The sequence below is a fragment of the Cetorhinus maximus genome, chromosome 12, assembly GCF_964194155.1.
Source record: "Cetorhinus maximus chromosome 12, sCetMax3.hap1.1, whole genome shotgun sequence".
NCBI classification, from domain to species: Eukaryota; Metazoa; Chordata; class Chondrichthyes; order Lamniformes; family Cetorhinidae; genus Cetorhinus; species Cetorhinus maximus.
The window spans coordinates 57,993,310-58,013,262 of record NC_135890.1 but is presented as its reverse complement, the minus strand read 5'-3'; the positions used below and the strand labels follow the sequence as shown (position 1 = coordinate 58,013,262).

The following is a 19,953-nucleotide window of genomic DNA, read 5'->3' as shown; positions in this document are numbered from 1 at the left end:
ACCATTCTGACTTGGAAATATATCACCATTCCTTCACTGTCGCTGGGTCATAATCGTGGAACTCCCTAACAGCACTGTGGGTGTATCTACACCACATGGACTGCAGTGATTCAACCAGGCAACTCACCACCACCTTCTCAAGGGCAATTAGGGATGAGCAATAAAAAATGCTGGCCTAGCCAGTAATGCCCCCATCCCATGAATGAATAAAAAAACTTGGCAGCAATGTTGGGCCTAAAGCTCTGGAATGCCTTCCCAAAACTTCTCCAGCTCCTGACTTCTTAGACTGGAATAATTGATTTATTGTTATAATCGATTTATTATTATTTGTCTGTGGGATCTGATTGACTCTAGAAAGACCACATTTACTGCCCATCCTTATTTGCCTTAAGAAAGTGGTTGGCCTTCTTCTTGAACCACTGCAATCCTTGTGGTGAAGGTGCTTTCACAATGGCACTGTCTGATTGAATTCCTATTCATAGTGACTGTTTACAATCTGAGGGCACTTAATGTGGGACCAGAGTGTGATGTAGTTCAGACTGAGGAGGGAGGGTGGAGAGATGGGGGGAAGCTGTCTTTTCTGCGGGATATTAACTTTTGTAACAAAATACCAGCTTTATTAAATTAACTATCATAAATTGCCACTAGTGGAATTTGAACTCAACACTGCTGATTACTCGTCTAACCATTAGTTTACTACAGCCATGGACTCAAAGGTCATTAAAAATGGAGAACGCATAGAACAGTCTCCCACAGATTACAGAAACCTGGTTTTGATGCAAGTTACATTCCTAGAAATTGTGATTCACGTTCATAACTGTAAACAAGAGCCAATCAAAGCTTTATTTATATAATTCAAACATAAAACACTATTAAGTCTGCGTATATCTTACCTTACAAATCCTTTCTGGAGAACAGAAAACACAGCCTGGTTTCTGGACATCACAACTGTAAACTGTTAAAAACAGAAACCTTAATACAATTGGAATGTGAACTCCAGTGCAACAAGGAAGCTCATATACTGAAGGCCACTGTTCATTATCCCCAGCCTCCATCTTACCTTAGATCATTGTCAATGACATTGAATTCACAGGTAAATCCTGGGTGTAATCAGGCTAATGATTCATTATTGTTGTTCTGTGTAATCGCCCGGGACCAATTTTACCCTTCAGTCTTATGTAATAAAAGAATAAGCAAGGCATTGACATTGTCACCTTGCAGTTGGTGAACACAGACACAAAATGGAATTTTGCTTATGGGACACAGGACTGTTAGGCTAGAATGTATGGGGGTGGGGTGGTGTCAAGAAGATATAATAATTCTCATAATGTTATTGGAATTTAGTGTAAAATAGAGTAATAGTGGGATGTGTCTTTATGTGTCTAATTGTATCTATGTGTGTGTGAGATTTAATTGAATTAGAGGCAGCCAGTCTGGGTGCTTTGATCTAAGAAGAGAGGTTAGGTTTGAAATGTTAATTAATAAACATGGGGAAGTTTAGAAACATGGGTGTCAAGGGAACATTTGCATTTTGAAATAAACCAGACTAGATTGTTTTCAAAGGCCTAGCCAGGTGAAGTTTAGAAACGGTGTGTTTATTTTTCCCAAAGATTACTGGTAAAACTTAGTGCAATGAGAGGGTTTTAATATCAGGGAGATAAAGTCCAAAGACATAGTGAAACAATGGGGATTTGCATTCAAAGAGAAAGATATGTATTAAGTAGGAGCAAGGGCTGTGTGTAAGGGACGGCATTTTTAAGATCTTACAAGTGTGTGAAAAGCCTTTGGCATCTATGCCTCAAGCTGTTGCCTTCAAAGGAGTTCAAATGAAGCTAAGAAAACTCACTTGGAAGTCACTTGTTCAGAGTATCATGTTTCTTTGCCTGGGTCTTTTAAAATTTATATTTCTTACAGTTGCCTTAACGAAAGTATAACTGGGATGTTAGATTAGGGGATTTAGAAATTATCATAATAGTAAGTCATTTCTTCAATTAATAAATGTTTAATCTAGTTTTGTAAAAACCTGTAAGACTTGGTGGTCTTATTCCTGCTGAATTCAGTGCACACATCTCAAAATTTATACAAATTGCAAAACAAGCTGTAGCAGTTGTTTCAAGTTTCCCTTTGGGATTTGAACAACTCAGCATTTACCAGCAGCTGTGCCATAACAGAGGGGGAGGAGTGGGGGGGGGGCAAAGATTTGGGAGTGAGCCCGCCCCAGCTTGTGGGCTCACCCTACAGCCATTTAACGGCTGCCAGGCCATGAATTGGCTTGAGGTGGGCTTTCCGCCCCCACCGAGTAGCAAGCCCCACCTCCTGGAGCTGCTAAAATTAAGGCAGGGATGATGGGGCAGCCACTAGGAACGCCATGGCATGGTGCTAATTTTATGGCCTCCCCCATCCGCCTGCCAACCCGCTGCCCCCAAGCGTCCATAAAATCCAGCCCGTTGACTCTGATATGAGGAGCTGGTTGTCCTAGATATCTGGAAACCACAGGGGAAGGTTTCAATTTACTCTCTGGACATTAAATTACTGCAGGGATTGCATGTCTGTTATGGACAGTACCTGAATCTCCACTTTTTTAGAAATGAAAGAAGTTTGAAGGGGTTTCTTATGCATACTATTGTCATTGGTGAGTCAACAGAACCAAATCCTTTAGATTCTAAAGAATTAATATTTTGTTACCTGTGATATTGTTAGGATTATCAATAATGTTGCCGGAGTTCTTACTGTCAACAAGATTCACAGGAATTATCCGCCTTTCAGCCACAAACTGCAAGTAACAATATTCATTTAGTAAGTGATCAGAGATTACCGGCTAGGATGGGAATGCGCGTATGATCCAGCCCCACTACTCCACAGGTCGTACCATTAATTTAAACGTTTAATTTTCTCACTAAAGTAGCCAAATGTCTATTTCCTCAACTGGTGCCCAGAATAAAGGAGTCTTCAACCAGGCTTTTTGTTCCTCAGAATGATTGTTTATTATAAAATGAAACGTCTCTTTAAAAAGTTGCAAGTACTGGTTAATACACAATTGTGATCAGGAAGTATAACTATCTAACCCTTCCTAAAGAATTCACCCAGCACACACACGGACATGGAAACAGACAAACAGAGTTCAAACAGATAGAGTCTCTCGGCAGAGGTGGGCTTTAGAGGGTGGGTGTTATAAAATAAAGGATACATTTGCAGGGTCTTGACACTGTCAACGTGGAGTACCCTCGTGTGAAGACGGACCGCTAATCCCAGTGGATGTCTGGAAATTCTCACCAACTGGTCTCAGCTTTGCAGGTCCAAATGCAGGCCAGATACACTCAGATGTGGGTCCTCTGGCCCACAGGAGGTTGATAGATGCACACAATTTTAGGTAAGGCAGGGAGAGAGGAAGAGAGAGGGAGCCAGTTAGGGTAGCCTTCCTTCCTCAGCTTGTCCCCAACAAGACTGCCTTGAAAACCAACAGATTCACAACTGAAGTTTTTTTTTCTCTCTCCCATGTGATTTCCAGCAAGTTACCAACTTTGCCTTTTCAGTTTTTTCCCCCAATCAATTAAAGTGATTGCAGTTCAAAACAAACAACCAGATCTTCCTCAAGTACCACGTAGGTCAGGTGATTTCTTGGAAGAGGCCTGCTTGTTGACAGTTCCAAGGTGAACTTATGACCTTTTAAAAAAATCCCAGGTTAACATCCAAGTGTCCAGATCACACCATGTCCTTCCATTTTGTAAAGGAGAATTTCAGTCTTCAGAGATATGATTCTAACAATTACCTCATGCATTTTTATTAAATGTACCAGCAGAAACAAAGGCTAGGATTTTCTGGTCATATCAGTGGTGGGCATCGTTATGGGGGTGGGGGGGAAATGGCAAAATTTGGAGAACGGCCAAAAGTCAGGTGGAAGTGTTAAACCATTCTCTCAGGTCCAACCCTGATATTACTCTCAAACCTGCAGACAAGGGTGGTGCTGTTGTTGTCTGCTGTACCAACCTCTATACCTCACAGAGGCTGAATGTCAGCTCTCAGACACCTCTTCCTACCTCCCACTGGACCACAACTTCACCACCGAAGATCAAGCCATTGTTTCCAAGACTGTCACTGACCTTATCTCCTCTGGAGATCTTCCCTTCACAGCTTCCAACCTCGTAGTCTCCCAGCCTTGTTCAGCTCGCTTCTACCTCCTTCTCAAAATCCAAAAACAGGACTGTCTTTGCAGGCCCATCATTTTCAGTCTGTTCCTGCCTCACCAAACTTATTTCTTCCTATCTTGACACTACTTTCTCTTTCCCCGTCCAGTCTCTTCCCACCTATGATTGTGATTCTTCTGACACCCTACATCATTTTAACAATGTCCAGTTTCCTGGTCCTAACCGCCTCCTCTTCACTATGGTCATCCAATCTCTCTACACTTCCACCCCCACCAGGACAGTCTTGGGACTCTCTGCTTCTTCCTTCAATGGAGGCCCGAACAATCCCATCCAGCATCACCCTCCTCCACTTGCCTGAACTTGTTCTCTCTCTGACCAATTTCTCCATTAACTTATTTCACTTTCTCCAGATAAAAGGTGCAGCTATGATTGCCCACATGGACCCTAGTTATGCCTGGGGTATGCGGAACATTGCTTGTTCCAGTCCTACTCAGGCCCCCTCCCATGACTCTTTTTCCGGGACATCGATGACTGTATCGGAGCCGCTTCGTGTTTCTCATCTGGAGCTGGAAAAATTTATCAACTTTGCTTCCAATTTCCACCCCTCTCTCACCTTCACATGGTCCATCTCCAACACTTCCCTTCCCTTCCTTAATTTCTCTATCTCCACTTCTGGTGATAGATTCATTGTTGAATATTCATTGCAAGCCCACCAGTTTTTTACCTTGACTACATCTCCTCACACCCTGCTTCCTGTAAGGACTCCATCCCATTCGCCCAGTTTCTCCATCACATCTATTCTGATGATGTTACCTTCCACAACGGCAATTCTGACATTTTTTCCTTTTCTCTCAGTTGAGGATTCCACCCTCCACCCCCGCCAGCCCTCATCAGCATCTGACCCATTTCCCATACCTCTGCCCTCAACTCTTCTCCTCCCTCCCAGAAACATGATAGGATCCTCCTTGACCTCACTTTTCACCCCACCAGCCCCCACTTTCAAAGGATCATCCTCCAGATTTCTGCCAACTCCAGCATGATGCCACCACCAAACACAATTTCCCCTCACCACCCCCACCCCCATCAGCATTCCGAAGGGATTGTTCCCTCCATGGCATCCTTGTCCACTCTACCATCCCCTTGCCATGAAATCGCAGGAGGTGTAACACCTGCCCCTTTACTTCCTCCCTCCTCACTGCCCAAGTCCTCAAATGGTGATTTAGCAGTGATTTACTTGCACTTCTTTCAATTTAGCCGACTGCATTCACTGCCCATAATTCAGTCTCCTCTAATTGAAGCGGCTAAACACAGACTGGGTGACTGCTCTGTAGAACACCTTCGTTCAATCCATAAGCATGACCCCGACCTTCCTGTCACTTGCCATTTCAACACACCACCCTGTTCTCATGCCCACATATCCGTCCTTGGCCTGCTGCAATGTTCCAGTGAAGCCCAACACAAACTGGAGGAACAGCACCTCATCTTCCGACTAGGCACTTTACAGCCTTCTGGACTTAATATTGAATTCAACAATTTCAGACCATGAACTCTCTCCTCCATTTTGAATTTTTTCCCCCAAATGTCAGTCTGTATCTTGTTCTCACGTTTTTGCTTTCAAACAGTGTTGATCCTTTTTATGTTATTAACATATTCTGCTATTTTTCTTTCTGACAGTGTTGACTTTTATTCTGCTATTAACACCTACTCTGGGCCAAAGCTTTAGTCCTTAATACTATCACGACCACTTCCTTTGTCTTGTGTTCCATGTAATCTTCGTCATTTAATCTCCCCTGCCCCTCTAACCTATCCCTGACCTTCTATTTTGCTCTATCTGCCACTCTCCCCTTTTTCAACATCATAAAACCCATCAGATTTCTACCTCTCTCCATTTCCGAAGAAGAATCATGTTGTACTCGAAATGTTTACGCTGTTTCTCTCTCCACAGATGCTGCCAGACCTGCTGAGCTTTTCCAGAAGTTTCTGTTCTTATTCCATAAAACAGGGCACTGTACCATCGGCAGCGTGCCTGCCTCCTGCCCCTGTTGTGATTTTACAAGTAGCTAGGGAGGCATTGGGAGAGTTACCGACCCATGGACCAACTGAGGCCCTTAAGTGGACAATTAATGGACACCTCAGGGCTTCATCTCACCACCACCCTGAGTTAAAGAGAGGCCTGTGACCAACATGTAACCTGGAAGTTTGACCCTGCGTTTTGGTGGCCAGTCAATGATGGAGGAAGTTTCTCCTTTCCAGACCCCTGGTGTCAATTGGAGGCACCATAACCCCCAAAGCTTCCCTCCCCACATCTAAGCCCCACAGCCCCTGCAAGGTCCAACATGGCCCTCCCAAACCCCTCACCAGGGCCTGCCAGCCTGGACCTGGCGAGTTCCCTGTAGGTTTTGCTCCATTGCTGAATGCCTCCTTGATGTTCTGGATGCAGTACTGGCAGTGGCCACTGCTCCTGGTGGTACTGCTGGACCGGCAGAGCTGCCGGCCTCTGATTGGTCAATAGCTGTATGAGGCAGGACTTTCCCCTGGAGAGGGGCGGAGATTCTGTCTCATAGAAATTCAAGCCCTTGCAGCAGAAAACTGGAAGTGGGGTGAACTGACCAAGTGGAGGTGGGTTCACCCCACCATTTATGCTGGGGTGCAGGGATACCACCCCCACCATCTAATCCAGACAAGAAATGCTGACAAGCACAAACGAGGCCAATGTCTGGATTAATTGATGCTTCAAACTGAGATGCTTTGGTATAAGTGATAAGGAAAGTGGACAATCCCTTTACAGGACAGCCCAGAAAACACTGAAGTGTCAACAATACACTGAGGCCCAAAGCTGCTAAACTCCCGCGTAAAGAACAGCCAGTGGATTTGATATTCTGTGAAGTGGCCTATTCATATAAAACTAACCTGAAAGAATTATTTGAAGAAGTAATAGAATGAATATAAAAAGAGTAATATATTAGATGTCATATGCTTGGAAATTTCAAAAAGCCTTTGAGATGGACCATTTGAATAACTGAATGGGGAGCAAAGAAAGCAGAGTGTGGCAGTAAATTCTACTAACTCAGATTATAAGAACATAGGAAGTGGTATTCCACAAGAATCAGTGCTGGAACTTCTGTATTCATAATTTGCATTAATCCTGGATTTGGGAAAAAGGTGTTGTAGCTAACAGTGAGGAAGAATGCTACAGAATCCAAAAAGGCATCAGAAAATGTACTAACTGGGGAATTTACATGTGAGGTGATGCACTTCAGCAGGAAAACAGAAACATCATCTAAAACTTAGAAAATAAAAAATTGTATAAATCATAGGAATTTATGGCATTTGGGGGGAGGGGGGGGGCAGTGGGGTGGGGCGCAGTGTGGGGGGAAGTCATTTACCCAATCGTGTTTGTGTCATCAAATACAACTATTCAGCCTAATCACACTTTCCAACTCTTGGTCCATAGTCTTGTAGCTTACGGCATTTTAAGTATGTATCTAAATTGAATACAATGAGGGTTTCTGCCATTACCACCCTCTCAGGCAAAGAGTTCCAGACTTCCACCATCCTCTGGGTGAAAAATTTCCCCTAGAATCCACTCAAATTCTTCTCCCAATTACTTTAAATATATGTCTCCCGTTTATCCCTCTCCACTAAGGGAAATAGGTCACAAAATTCCCGAGCTGTTATAGTGCAGCAGAAGGCCATTTGGGCCATTTGAGCCTGCACTGGCTCTCTGAATGAACAATCCATTTAGTGCCATTCTCCCACTTTCTCCCTGTAACCCTGCACATTCTTCCTTTTCAGAAAACAGTCTAATTCCCCTTTGAATGCTTCAATTGAACCTGCCTCCGCCGCACTCTCAGGCAGCGCATTACAGATATTAATCACTTGCTGTGTGAAAATGTTTTTTTCTCATATCACTTTGTTTCTTTTGCCAATTACTTTAAAGTGAGCCTTTCACGAGTGGGAACAGTTTCTCCCTATCTACTCTGTCTAGGCCCCTCATGATTTTGAATATCTCAAATCTCCTCTCATCCTTCTTTCCTCCAAGGAAAACAGTCCTAATTTTTCCAATCTATCTTCATAACTGAAGTTCCTCATCCCTGGATCCATTCTCGAGAATCTTTTCTGTATCGCTCCAATGCCTTCACATCCTTCATAAAATGCGGCACCTCAATTAAATCCCACCTCAGTCTCTTCTGTTTTAAAAAAAACAACCCCAGCCTATTCCAATCTTTCCTCATAGCTAAAATTCTCTATTCCTGGAAAAATCATCTTGTTTCAATCCCTTCTGTACCCTCTCTATTGCGATCACATCTTCTTGGAATGCAGTAACTGGAACCTGACACAATACTCTAGCTGTGACCTAACTAGTGTTTTATATAAAACAAAAACAGAATTACCTGGAAAAACTCAGCAGGTCTGGCAGCATTGGTGGAGAAGAAAAGAGTCGACGTTTCGAGTCCACATGACCCTTCAACAGAACAGTTGAACAGTTCTGTTGAAGGGTCATGTGGACTCGAAACGTCGACTCTTATCTTCTCCACCGATGCTGCCAGACCTGCTGAGTTTTTCCAGGTAATTCTGTTTTTGTTTTGGATTTCTAGCATCCGCAGTAGTTTTTTGTTTTTATCTTAGTGTTTTATATAGTTCCAGCATAACCTCCCTGCTCTCATATTCTATGGCCTGAATATTGCTGTTGGCGTGTGGGGGCGGGCCCGACACGCCAATGCGCAAAATTACGCCTGATGATGCCGTGCACTTCATTGCACGTCATTTAGAGTTTTCGTTCAGCAGGCTATTAAGGCAATTAAAAAGCCAATTAAAGTTGTTACCAACACTGCCCGTACAACCTTAAGGTTGGCGGACAGGCGAAGAGCCCAAGAGGCCTTCGCATTTTTCAGGAAACCTCATCCATGGGTGGGTTGCGTTTTCCTGAAGGTTTAATACAATCATTAAATAAATTTTGCTAAATTGACAAACATGTCCCAGCTCATGTGACACTGTCACATGAGGGGACACGTGTAAATAATTTTTCTCTTTCTTTATTGAAAAATTTCAATATGTGCTTAATCTCTCTGAGGCAGCTCTGTGCCTCACGTAAAATGGCGGCGCGCAGCCGATTGCGAGCGGTGATTGGCTCCGCGCCCACCCCCACCCGCTCCCGCCCAGCCCACCTGACACAGGTACGTTTCTGGCCTATGCTTCAGCTAAAAATGGAAAGCATCTTTACCACCTTATCTACTGATGTGTACATATCTGTGTGCATGTGTATGCCTATATTTGTGTGTGTGCATATTATATATACATTCATATTCTCCTTTTACAATTTCAAGACATCCCAAAGTGTTTCAAAGCCAATTAAATACTTTTGAAATGTAGTCACTATTGTAAGGTAGGAAACACTGCAAACAATTTGCACACAGTAAGATCCCACAAACAGTAGAGCAATAAATAATCTGTTTTTAGGTGTTAGTTGAGGGATAAATATTGCCCAGATTACTGGGGTGAATTTTCTTGCCCTTATTTGAAATAATGACATAGGATCTTTTACTTCCACCTGAGAGGGCAGACGATGCCTTGGCTTAACATCTTGCCCACAAAGCAGCACTTCCGACAGTGTCGCTCTCCTTCAATATGGCACTGGACTGCCAGTTCAGATTATCCACTCGGTGTCAATCCACATTCTCTCCAATATTTAATGTAATATATTTTGCAAAGCCTCATATGTATTTGAGTTACAACTGGCACCATGATCACCAAATCATACAGCGTACTAGACATGGGGCTGAATTTTCAGGATGGCGTGGGCTGGGCTCGGAACACATCCCCGCTGACACCAGCAGGCCTGATGCCATTTCATGCTCCAATGAGCATTGATCAGCAAAAGGCGAGATTCCCGCCCATCACCGGGAGGAAGTCCTGCCTTGGAGAACTGCCAGCAAATCAGATTGGCCGGCAGATCTCCAGTCCCTCCCGGAACAGAGTTTCATGGCCGGAAGAGGCACAGCTGGGAAGTGACAGAAACCAGGTGAGAGGTAAGTGGCAGGTGTCCCAGGGCTGGGAGGGTAAGGGAGGCTTAGAGGATTGCAAGGGAGGTGATTGGGGTCCCGGGGGATAGGCTGGGGTGGTGGGGTTGTGGGGGGGCGGGGGGATAGGGCAGTCCAGAGGTCATGGGGCCAGTCTGAAGGTGGCTTCTGATGGAGGCGTAACCCCGCCCCCCCCACCACCTCACCCACCACCCCCCCACCGCCCTGCTTCCCGCTACTTTAGAGTAGCCACTTAAGGGCCTCAACTGGGGCTGGGGCAGGCTTCCCCTCCGAGGCCCTGCCTGCCCCATTATAAAATCATGACCAGGTTGGGGCAGGTGGGGTCAATCCTGCCAATGCAACTCACGCTTCTCCCCCGCCACCCCCGACCAGCCTCAGAACCTGCCGGGGGGTTGGTGGACGTAATATTCTGGCCATGGGCTATCTCGAATCAGATTAACATCTCTGTACTTGAAGGAAGGTATTGCATTTAATTGTAAAGTGTTGAATTCAAAGCCATTCTGATGGAAGCAACTACACAGTGAAAAACAAACTCAAAATGGGTTACCCACACTGTCTAACCTTTCACCCTTCAACACAAATTAATCAATGGAAGTTCAAAGTTCAAACATGAATCATGTTTATATTTTACTGGACACGGTGTAACAGTGGAAGACCAAGGGGCTGCTAAGAAAGTGCATACTCATCTTCAGAAAAAATCTTTAATTAATTAACCAATATAACACATGATACTGACCTGAGGCCTGACACACTGGATGACAGAATTGTTGATCCAAGAGGCTGCTTTTGATTCCCCATCAAACATACAATTCAGGTCAATATTAGCGTCCTGTAAAACATTGCAATATGAAGCTCCTTCGAAGATTTATCATTTGGGATGCAATTCTTTATTCCATTACTAAGGAAATAGTAACAGGGCATTTAGAAAATCATAATACAATCAGGCAACATTGTTTTGTGAAAGGAAATCCTGTTTGACAAATTGATTAGAGTTCTTTGAGGATGTAACAAACAGGGTGGAGAAAGGGGAATCAGTAGAAGTAATGTATTTGGATTTCCAAAAAGCATTTGATTAGACATCACATAAAACATTACTGCACATGATAAGAGCTCATGGTGTTGGGGTAGGCTATTCACATGGATAGAGGACTGGCTAACTAACAGGAAACAGAGGGCGGGATTTAATGCCCCCACAACTCCCTGCAGTGGGTTTGGAGGCAGGAGGACATTTAATCTGGTGGTAAAGTTCAGATGTTCAGGGTGGATATTCCACAGTCTTCCCCACCGCATCCCCCAACCAGGTTAAATGTAGCTGGGTAAGGCTAATGGGCAGCCTCCTGCCTGGATGTTAATTGAGCCCCTTAAGTGGGCAATTTATGCCCATCTTCTGCAGCCACAAGCACCCGTATCACTCCCTGCACAAATGTGGCAATTAATCCCACTTAAGGGGCCTCACCCGCCTCCGCTGCAATTCAACCTCCAGCAGGTGGGAATCACCACACGGGAAGACCAAAAAACAAAACCTTTTGGAGTTTGCTTGCTGGCTTTTCAGGGGGTAGGGGGCAGGGAGCGCAGGATTGAAGGGGGTTCCTTCATTCATGGGCACTCAGTACCTGATCAAGGGACCAGAGATCAGGAAAGGGGTGGCTCTCAGTGAGCCCCCTCGCCCTTTCTTCTGATCCCCAAGTACCCATTCCTAGCCAGTGACCCTGTCCCTCACCTCACTCACCTGTGGCCTGGGTCCCTCATTGATCCGAGGCCTCTGATGGATGCATTACCGGCAGCTGCCACTGCTCCCAGTTGCCCTGACTGGCAGTGGAGAGTTGCCAGTCTGATTGGCTGGCAGCTCTCAGTGAGCAGGGTTTCAGCCCCAGGGTCTTAAACCCCAGGGAAGGCCTGCTTCATGGCAGTTAAGCACCTGATGGGCATTTAGTTTACAATGGAGGCGATGCAAGGCTCCTGCCTGCTCTCCAGATGGTGGGCAAGATGCTTGTCGCCAACTTTAAATTCTACCCAGAGCATCAGGATAAATGTGTCATATTCAGGTTGGCAAACTGTACCTACTGGACTGCCCAATCAGTGCTGGGATCTCAACTATTTACAATTAATGACTTGGATGAAGGGGAAGAGCATATTATAGCCATATTTGCTGACAATACAAAGATATGTAGGAAAGTAAGTTGTGAGGAGAACAAAAAGAGTTGCAAAAGGATATGATAGGTTAGGTAAGTGGGCAAAAATTTGGCAGTTGGAATATAATGTGGGAAAATGTGAGTGTTACAATCCCCATGGGGAACCGTAAACCAAAATAACTGAATGACCCCCAAATTAAGAAATTACCAATGAGATTCCACTTTTTGTAACCATTAGTTTATTTACACAAATTAGAAGCAATGCAAATTACACATGAATTAACAGGGAAATGATACTTCAAATAAAAAGGTAATTTTTGCTTTAAATACTCGATACAACAAAGATACATCTGACACAACCACAAACATCCACATCACTTGCTGCACAAATGTGGCACAAAAAATATAGACTCCACAGCACAACCTTTGTCAAACATCTTTGAGATTCCATAAACAAGTGCAACATTGCAATTCGTACCGCACGTAGGGAGCTCCAGCCCCCGACCAGAGCTCTTAGTTCAAATACACCCCGGCTACTTCCTATTGGGTTACTGGGATGATGGGTGGCATTGGAAGTCAGGAAATTACCCCTGCAGTTTATTAATCTACACTGCCAATACGAATTGGACACTTAAAATGCCCATACCTACTTGAAAATTGACTGCAATCGAAGGTCAATTCTCATTCGGAAAGTCTCCCAATCCTCTCACGAAACTCAGAGCTCCAATTACAATGACAAACCTAAATTTATCAAATCATGCTGTCAGCAATTAGCTACTTGGCCAGGCTGAATATTTTGAAATTAATTTTTGGGATGTGAATGGCAAGGTTGGCGCTCATTGCCTATCTTCAGTCGCTGAGCTTTCTTCTTGGAACACCTGCTGTCCATATTTTTTGTAGCTCTTTGACCCTTTTAAGTAACTTGCTAAGCCACTTTCAGAGGTAACTACACTGGCGTAAGTTTGGAGTCACATATAGGCCAGACTGGGTAAGGGTGGCAGGTTTCCTTCCTTAAAGGACATTATTGAACCCTTTGGGTTTTCACAACCATCCCGAACTTAACCAATGATAAACTTTCAGTCACTTAAGATGAGAAAGGCCTCATTCTCAGGGCAGTCCCAAAAACTACCTTCAGTTTAAAGTTGGCCATCAGCAGTACTCGCAGCCATGGATATTAATCAACAACTGTGATAGGGGCCATTGATCTAGAAATTGCAGCAAAACCATTTTTGTGTTGAAGGGTGGCCTTTGGATTGCTGGGAGGGGGCTGCTGATCGGGCATGGAGCTGGGGGTGCAGGGGGTAGATTGTAGATGGGGTGGGGCAGAGATGGCATGCGGGCATGGATTTTATCAGTGAATGGCAGCAACACAAATCAATTCAAAGAAATGGAAATAAAAATCAAGGCTGTTTCTATAATGGGCAGTTGATGTAAGATGCCAGATATACACTGGGACAGTGAGTTGAAAATCTGTCTCTGAGGTAGAAATTGGTCAGTGTTGTGCCCAGATTTTGGGTGTAAAATGAGTGTAACATTGGTCAATCTGCTCACACTTTTGGCCCATTGACAGAACCAGCTTCCAGGGTGTCCTGGGCAGCCAGAAATTGGCAGTCAGACCTGTTGCTTTGTTGATTCTGGGCCTACCTCTGGGATATTTGTTATCATGAGCCTGCTGGGTGAGAGATGTTGGATATATTTTATATTACCTCAGAGCACTGCAGAGATCACACTAGCTGGATGGTATGTAGAATTCCACTGCACCTCTCATCACTTCAGAAGCTGACAATATCAGCCAAGCACATTTCATATTAGGCCAAGATATTGAACAAGTTCACCAGTGAATCAAATAATTTCCTCCAGCAATATAGGTGAGACTGGGAATTGTCCAATACACTAGATTGGGGGAATTGGACTGACTGGATTGCTCTATGGAGAGCTGACATGTACTTGATGGGCTGAGTGGCTTCCCTCTGTGTTATCAAGAGTCTATGACTAAGGGCAGAATCGTCCCAGATTTGCACTAAAGGCCGTAATGGCAGATTTTTGCGTCGTATCATCCCAAACCCACGACATTAATGATGCATTCCAGGGATACACGCCATTTCGATGGTGAGTGGGCTCTGATTCGCCTGCCACACCCTCACCTCGCTGCTTCATCACGCCACACACCACCTTTAAAGTACAGCCGCGCTCAGTGCTTCCAGCCCAGGACTGCAGCAAAGAAGACATGGCCCCGAAAGGCAAGAAGACTGCAGCCCTCGATCACCTTTAGAACGCCGTGGAGGCCGCTGTGATGTCCTCTACCCCCGCTCTGGCCGCAGGAGGGGCAGCTACATTACCACTCAGGCTTGGTAGGCGATGGGAGTGGTAATCAGTGCCAATGCTGCACAGAAGAGGTTGGTCATCCAACACAGATAGAGGACGAATGATCTCATCCGTGCTGTCAGGGTAAGGCAACCATCTCATCACTCTAAACTCACACACTCAAGCCCATCACACGTTCACTGGCATCTCACTCACTGCCAGCTTAATGGACAATCACCACTCATTCTCTCTCACACACACCCTCACAACTCCATCTGGCCTCATCTCCTCTGGAGGCTGCCTCCTCAGCCCTCACCATCTTGAGGCCACTTGAACAGATCAACATGTGCCCCCCACACACACCCTAGGATACCCTCCTTCCCCAGTACAGCCCTTGCCCTGCAGCACCTTCCCTTGCCTGAGGCCACTTCTCCCCCTTCCCCAAGCAAGACCTTGCCCTGCCACATATGGCTGATCTGGTAGGTAGAGACCTACCCATGAGCCACCTAAAAGTGATGTAGTGCTGTCTGTGAAGCCTGGCGCTGATGACTGCGAGTGCTGAGCGAAGCAAGGTAGGCAAACAAACCTCAAAGTCCCGAGTGAAGTGCAGCCCACAAAGTGCATGTCTTATGTAAACTGTTGTGAAACATGTCGGCATGTTTTCCCGCCGATGTAGGCGGACAATCCAGTGGGGGAGGGGAGGAGTCCAGCGGCAGGTCTGATAATGAGATGCTGATGTATTACAATGAGGTTCCTGATGTCCGATGGAGGGGAACGCGGCCCATCATCGGCAGGCGGAGCGGATGATCGCGAACTGGTTTTATGATGTTGTGTAACGGATTTTTGTCCTTCTCATCGTATTATCCGCTTGTGCTATAGAACACGCCCGACACCGGCGGGCAGGGAAAATCACAGCCTCAGAGTCTAGATCAAGAACAGCGCTCAGGCAAGGCCCCTTGGAATTCTTTTCACAGAATTTGGCAACCTTCCTCCTCAGCAAAAATTAGAAAACAGTCATCCCACAGATGACATTATTACAAACCCGTGAAGCAGAATTCCTTCTTGAGCACAAAGCTAAGAGGAACCATCTACTGAAACAGGAAATGTGTTGGTTAAAATTTGTAATATCTGTGAGGAGCAGATATTTGTTTTGAAGTTCATGCCTGTCAGTTAGATAAGGAGAATAACAACTGATAATCTTTACAACTTTTAGATATGAACGCAAGAGGATGATCACATTGGGGGTGATTGAGTGTCACAAATATACGACAACTGGGTTTGGGCAATTTGACAATTCCTTGTATTTGTTTATGGGATTTGGGCGTCACATCCAAGACCTACATTTCTTGTTCACCTCTAGTTGTCCAGAGAAGACAGTGGGGGACCTTCTTGAACAGCTGCAGTCTGTGTGGTGAGGCATTTGCCACAATGGGTACGGAGTTCCAAGATTCTGATTGAAGGAAAGGTGACTAATGTCCATGTTAGAATGGGTTATGAATTGGAGGGGAACCTGGAGGTGATGGTGTTCCCATGCAGCAGTTACCCTTGTCCTTCTAGCTGGTGGAGTTTGCAACCTGCAATAATTGTTTAAATGCACTCAGTTCACAATTGATGGCCTTTCTTTAATCGCATTATAGAAATTGTTCCTGTGACATTATCTCTTAACAACTTTGTAATCCAAATGTTAGCCTGTCAAAGTACTTTTCCCCTTCGAAAAAGAATGGTGAGAGTAAGCCAGATATCTGACCCTAACCAAAAATGTTAACTTTTAATGAATGGGTAACTTCCATTTAGAGTCTAGTGTTTCAAACCATGAATTAAAACTAACACAGACCAGGGAGTTCAATTTTTTGTCAAATTCATTTCATTGCTGGATGCCCTTGATCTCCCTCAGAAAGAAAGAACCTGAATTTCTGTAGCGCCTTTCACAACCTGAGAACATCCCAAAGCACTTCACAGACAACAAAGTACTTTTTGAACTTTAGTCACTGTCGTAATGTATGAAGCACAGCAGCCAATCTACATGCAGCAAACACCCAGAAACAGAAATACGGTGATGATCAGATAGTCTGTTTGAGTGACGTTAGATGAGGGATAAATATTTGCCAGGGCACAAGGGGGAACAGCCTGCTTTTCTTATATACAGCCCCATGTTAGAGTTATTTTGAGACTTACTTTTAGCACTTGTGGATGTTTCAGGAAAATGTTAAGATCCTTGGCTGGAGATGGGCTTAATTTTGCTTCATCAATCTGAGGGCAGAGCTGAAATAAAGAGAGATCTTATTGATTTTTATGTCTGTTTTCTTTTTTTAAAACAATGACATCAAATTCAGTAATGCCTGGTTACCCGTCCAGCACTTCCATTGCAAGATGAGGCGTGAGTACATCGATGTTCTACCGCACACCAGTGACACCCAGACTTGATACATTCAGAACATCTGGTTCAAGAAGGGAGAAAATGGTCCTTTGTTAATAGCTGAAAATCGCAGTTTTATACGGAAATAGATAGTTTACAACTTAGAAACAGTCAAATTGGCCCAACCAGTCCATCAACCAGCTACTATTTGCTCTTGGAATTGCAGAAGAGGCCAGGCAGTGTCCCACATCCAGAGACTAGGAGGTATCAGAAAGAATAGACAATCTCAACACCAATGGTAGATTGGTAGAGGCGTTGCCATGGAGAATGCATAGTTGATTTTGACTGACAGTTAACTGTCAAGCATTGTTTGAGATTTAAACCAAGCAGCTTGACTCTGATCAGTCAAGGCATTGCCCTGGGGAATGAACCAGCGAATGGCTGTCACTTATTTTGTTTAGCTGAACCAGGCGTATTGTGTGTTCATGTTCTTTCTGTCTGCAAAGAGCAGGGCCCTGTGTATTAATATATGTAGTTTCCATATGTAGCTTGACAACCAATTTAAGATTGTCAGTTGGGCTCGCAGTCTGGCGCATTTGCGTGTACTGGAAGCTACATATATTAATACACAGGGCCCTGTTCTTTGCAGATAGAAAGACCATATACACACATTGTGCCTGTTTCAGCTAAACAAAATAAGTGACCCCTTCACTGGTTCATTCCGCAGGGCAATGTCTTGACCAATCAGAGTCAAGGTGGCTGGTTTACATTTCAAACAATGTTTGGCAGTTAACTGTCAGTCACAATCAACTGTGCATTCTCCATGGCAACGCCTCTACCAATCAGAGTCCACCTGCCAACCAATCAGCGCTCTCTTCTCATACAGTATAAATATGCTGTTTCCCCTCACATTGGTATTTTCTTGTGAATTGTCCTGATGAGTGCAAGAGGAAAAGCTTTGACAAAAAAAAGTCTCTTTTTTCAGCAACACTCAACTTCTACACGGCCAAACAATTATTTGTTCGCTGCGTTACTTGGTAGGCCTGATTGTGAATGACATTATTGCAAGACAGGGAATCAATGAATCAGCTGCTAAATTTGAAGAAGTAATAAAATCATTTAACATTTATTTTATTCTAAGAAGCAATAAAATACTCAAAAGAGCTAAATTTAACAAGTGTGGCCAGCAGCCAGGAAAACCTGTCCATTCATTCATCAATGACCCATACAGGATGGCAGAAGGTGGTGAATATGGAGACTTAAAATCTGAACTCCTCAGAGACAGAGTACTGGTAGAAATAGCGGACAACGCACAGTCTGATCTCACGCAAGCAAAGGAAGCTCTAACGCTGGGAAAGGCAATCCAGATCATTAGGCAGTCAGAACTCTATGAGCAACACAGAACCATTTTAAGGTGGAAAATAAACTGTAGTACAGAGGCCAACCCAGAGTTCAGCTGGTTAAGCAACAAAGACACAGGGACACTCCAGGCCAGGGAAAGCAATAAGTGAAACGGCCTGCAGAGCGACCATGCCAACGCTGTGAAGCAAAGCACCCCCACAGGCGAGATCAATGTTCTGCAATTTCAGCTCAATGCTTTCGGTGCAACAGGATTGGACAATATGGAAACTGTGCAAGAACAAAAACTCTGAAACGCACAGGAGTCTCAAAGATTATCCAGGTGGTCGAGACTGCAAGCCTAGAAGGTACACAGCCATGTTTCTTGGGTGCGGTCAAAGATCTTGGCTGGGATTTTCCGGCCTAGCCCGCTGTCAGGATCTTCCAGTCCCGACAAAAGTCAATGGACATTTTTGGCTGACCGGTCGAATCCCCTCAGCAAGTCCTGCCATGGTGAGGTCCAAACATCCTGGCCCTTGATTTCTCATTTTGGAATACGGACATTTCGGTCAAGGCCATTTAACAAATTTTTAATTAGACACAGGAGCCAGCGTAACAGTCCTGTCAGACAAAGAACCAATTAATAAAAGACCCATGGCTTTGAACAACAGGCACACCATTCCATGGGCCCAGACAAGTCCGACTTCCTGCCATGGGCATCGGAACCACTAAGGTATGGCGGCAAACAAATCTTTGAGCTGATGTATGTCATCTGTAACCAACCTTTCTCACTCTCTCAAGCAGAGATGCCTGTATAGCCCTGGATCTCCTCAAAATGGAAGAAGATGTTAAGATAACCACTGTGGTTAATCATGCGGAACTGCAAGTTCCCGAGCTGTCAAACAAAAGAGAGTATCCTGAATGGGACTTCAGCTCGGAACCGTCTTCTCTCTTTGGTTTGTCCATTCTCATTACAGCTGCCGGAAAACGTTCAATGGTCAGACCAGCCATCCGCCCAGGAGGTAACAACGACGCCTCCAGTGGAGAAGTAAAAGAGATCAACCAGCAGTCCAAAGAGCCTCAACCTCCGGCTCCGATGACAGTACAGCAGGTCAACACTGCAACTCCCAGTCAGCATAAAAAGCCACAAAAGATGCTGGAACCTGGTATCAGCCGTCCAGTGCCGACAGCGCAATGCAGAGAGAGATAAGCGCACCACTAAACCTCAGTCTAGTCACAGGGCTCATCCCCTGCAACAAAGAACATTACTATGGCCCACACGATGACAGAAGAAACGACAAAGAGATGAATACAATGTTCGTCGCCCTGCAAGAACCGAATTAGGGCAGCGACCACCAACTGGAGCAATAGCTGAAATGACCAAATATAAATCAACACGAAAGAATAGGAGAAAAGGATGAAGACATAGAAGATGCCAGAACATGCTCCAAACCTACAGGAAGAACCCACAGTGACTGAGCCTACCACTCCTCCAACAATAGTTTGAACGAGACATGGAAGGGTTATAAGGCCTCCAGATCGCCTGAATCTTTGAATTGAAGGACTTTCACAGTGGGGGGAGATGTGGTAGTGATAATGCAGTAATGACAATGTAAATGTATGACAGTAATAACAAT

The 19,953-nt window shown here is 44.7% G+C and overlaps 1 protein-coding gene across 1 annotated transcript in view; it reads right to left on the bottom strand.

Moving 5' to 3' along the window:
- Window positions 1-19,953, bottom strand: part of plxnc1 (plexin C1) — a 139,555-nt gene that overhangs the window by 74,542 nt on the left and 45,060 nt on the right. The window contains exons 8-12 of the mRNA XM_078553689.1: window positions 16,970-17,060; window positions 16,798-16,884; window positions 10,923-11,015; window positions 2,686-2,773; window positions 894-955 (exon numbers count right to left, since the gene is read on the bottom strand). Coding sequence (XP_078409815.1) covers window positions 894-955; window positions 2,686-2,773; window positions 10,923-11,015; window positions 16,798-16,884; window positions 16,970-17,060 — 421 coding nt within the window. The remainder of the gene's footprint in view (window positions 1-893; window positions 956-2,685; window positions 2,774-10,922; window positions 11,016-16,797; window positions 16,885-16,969; window positions 17,061-19,953) is intronic.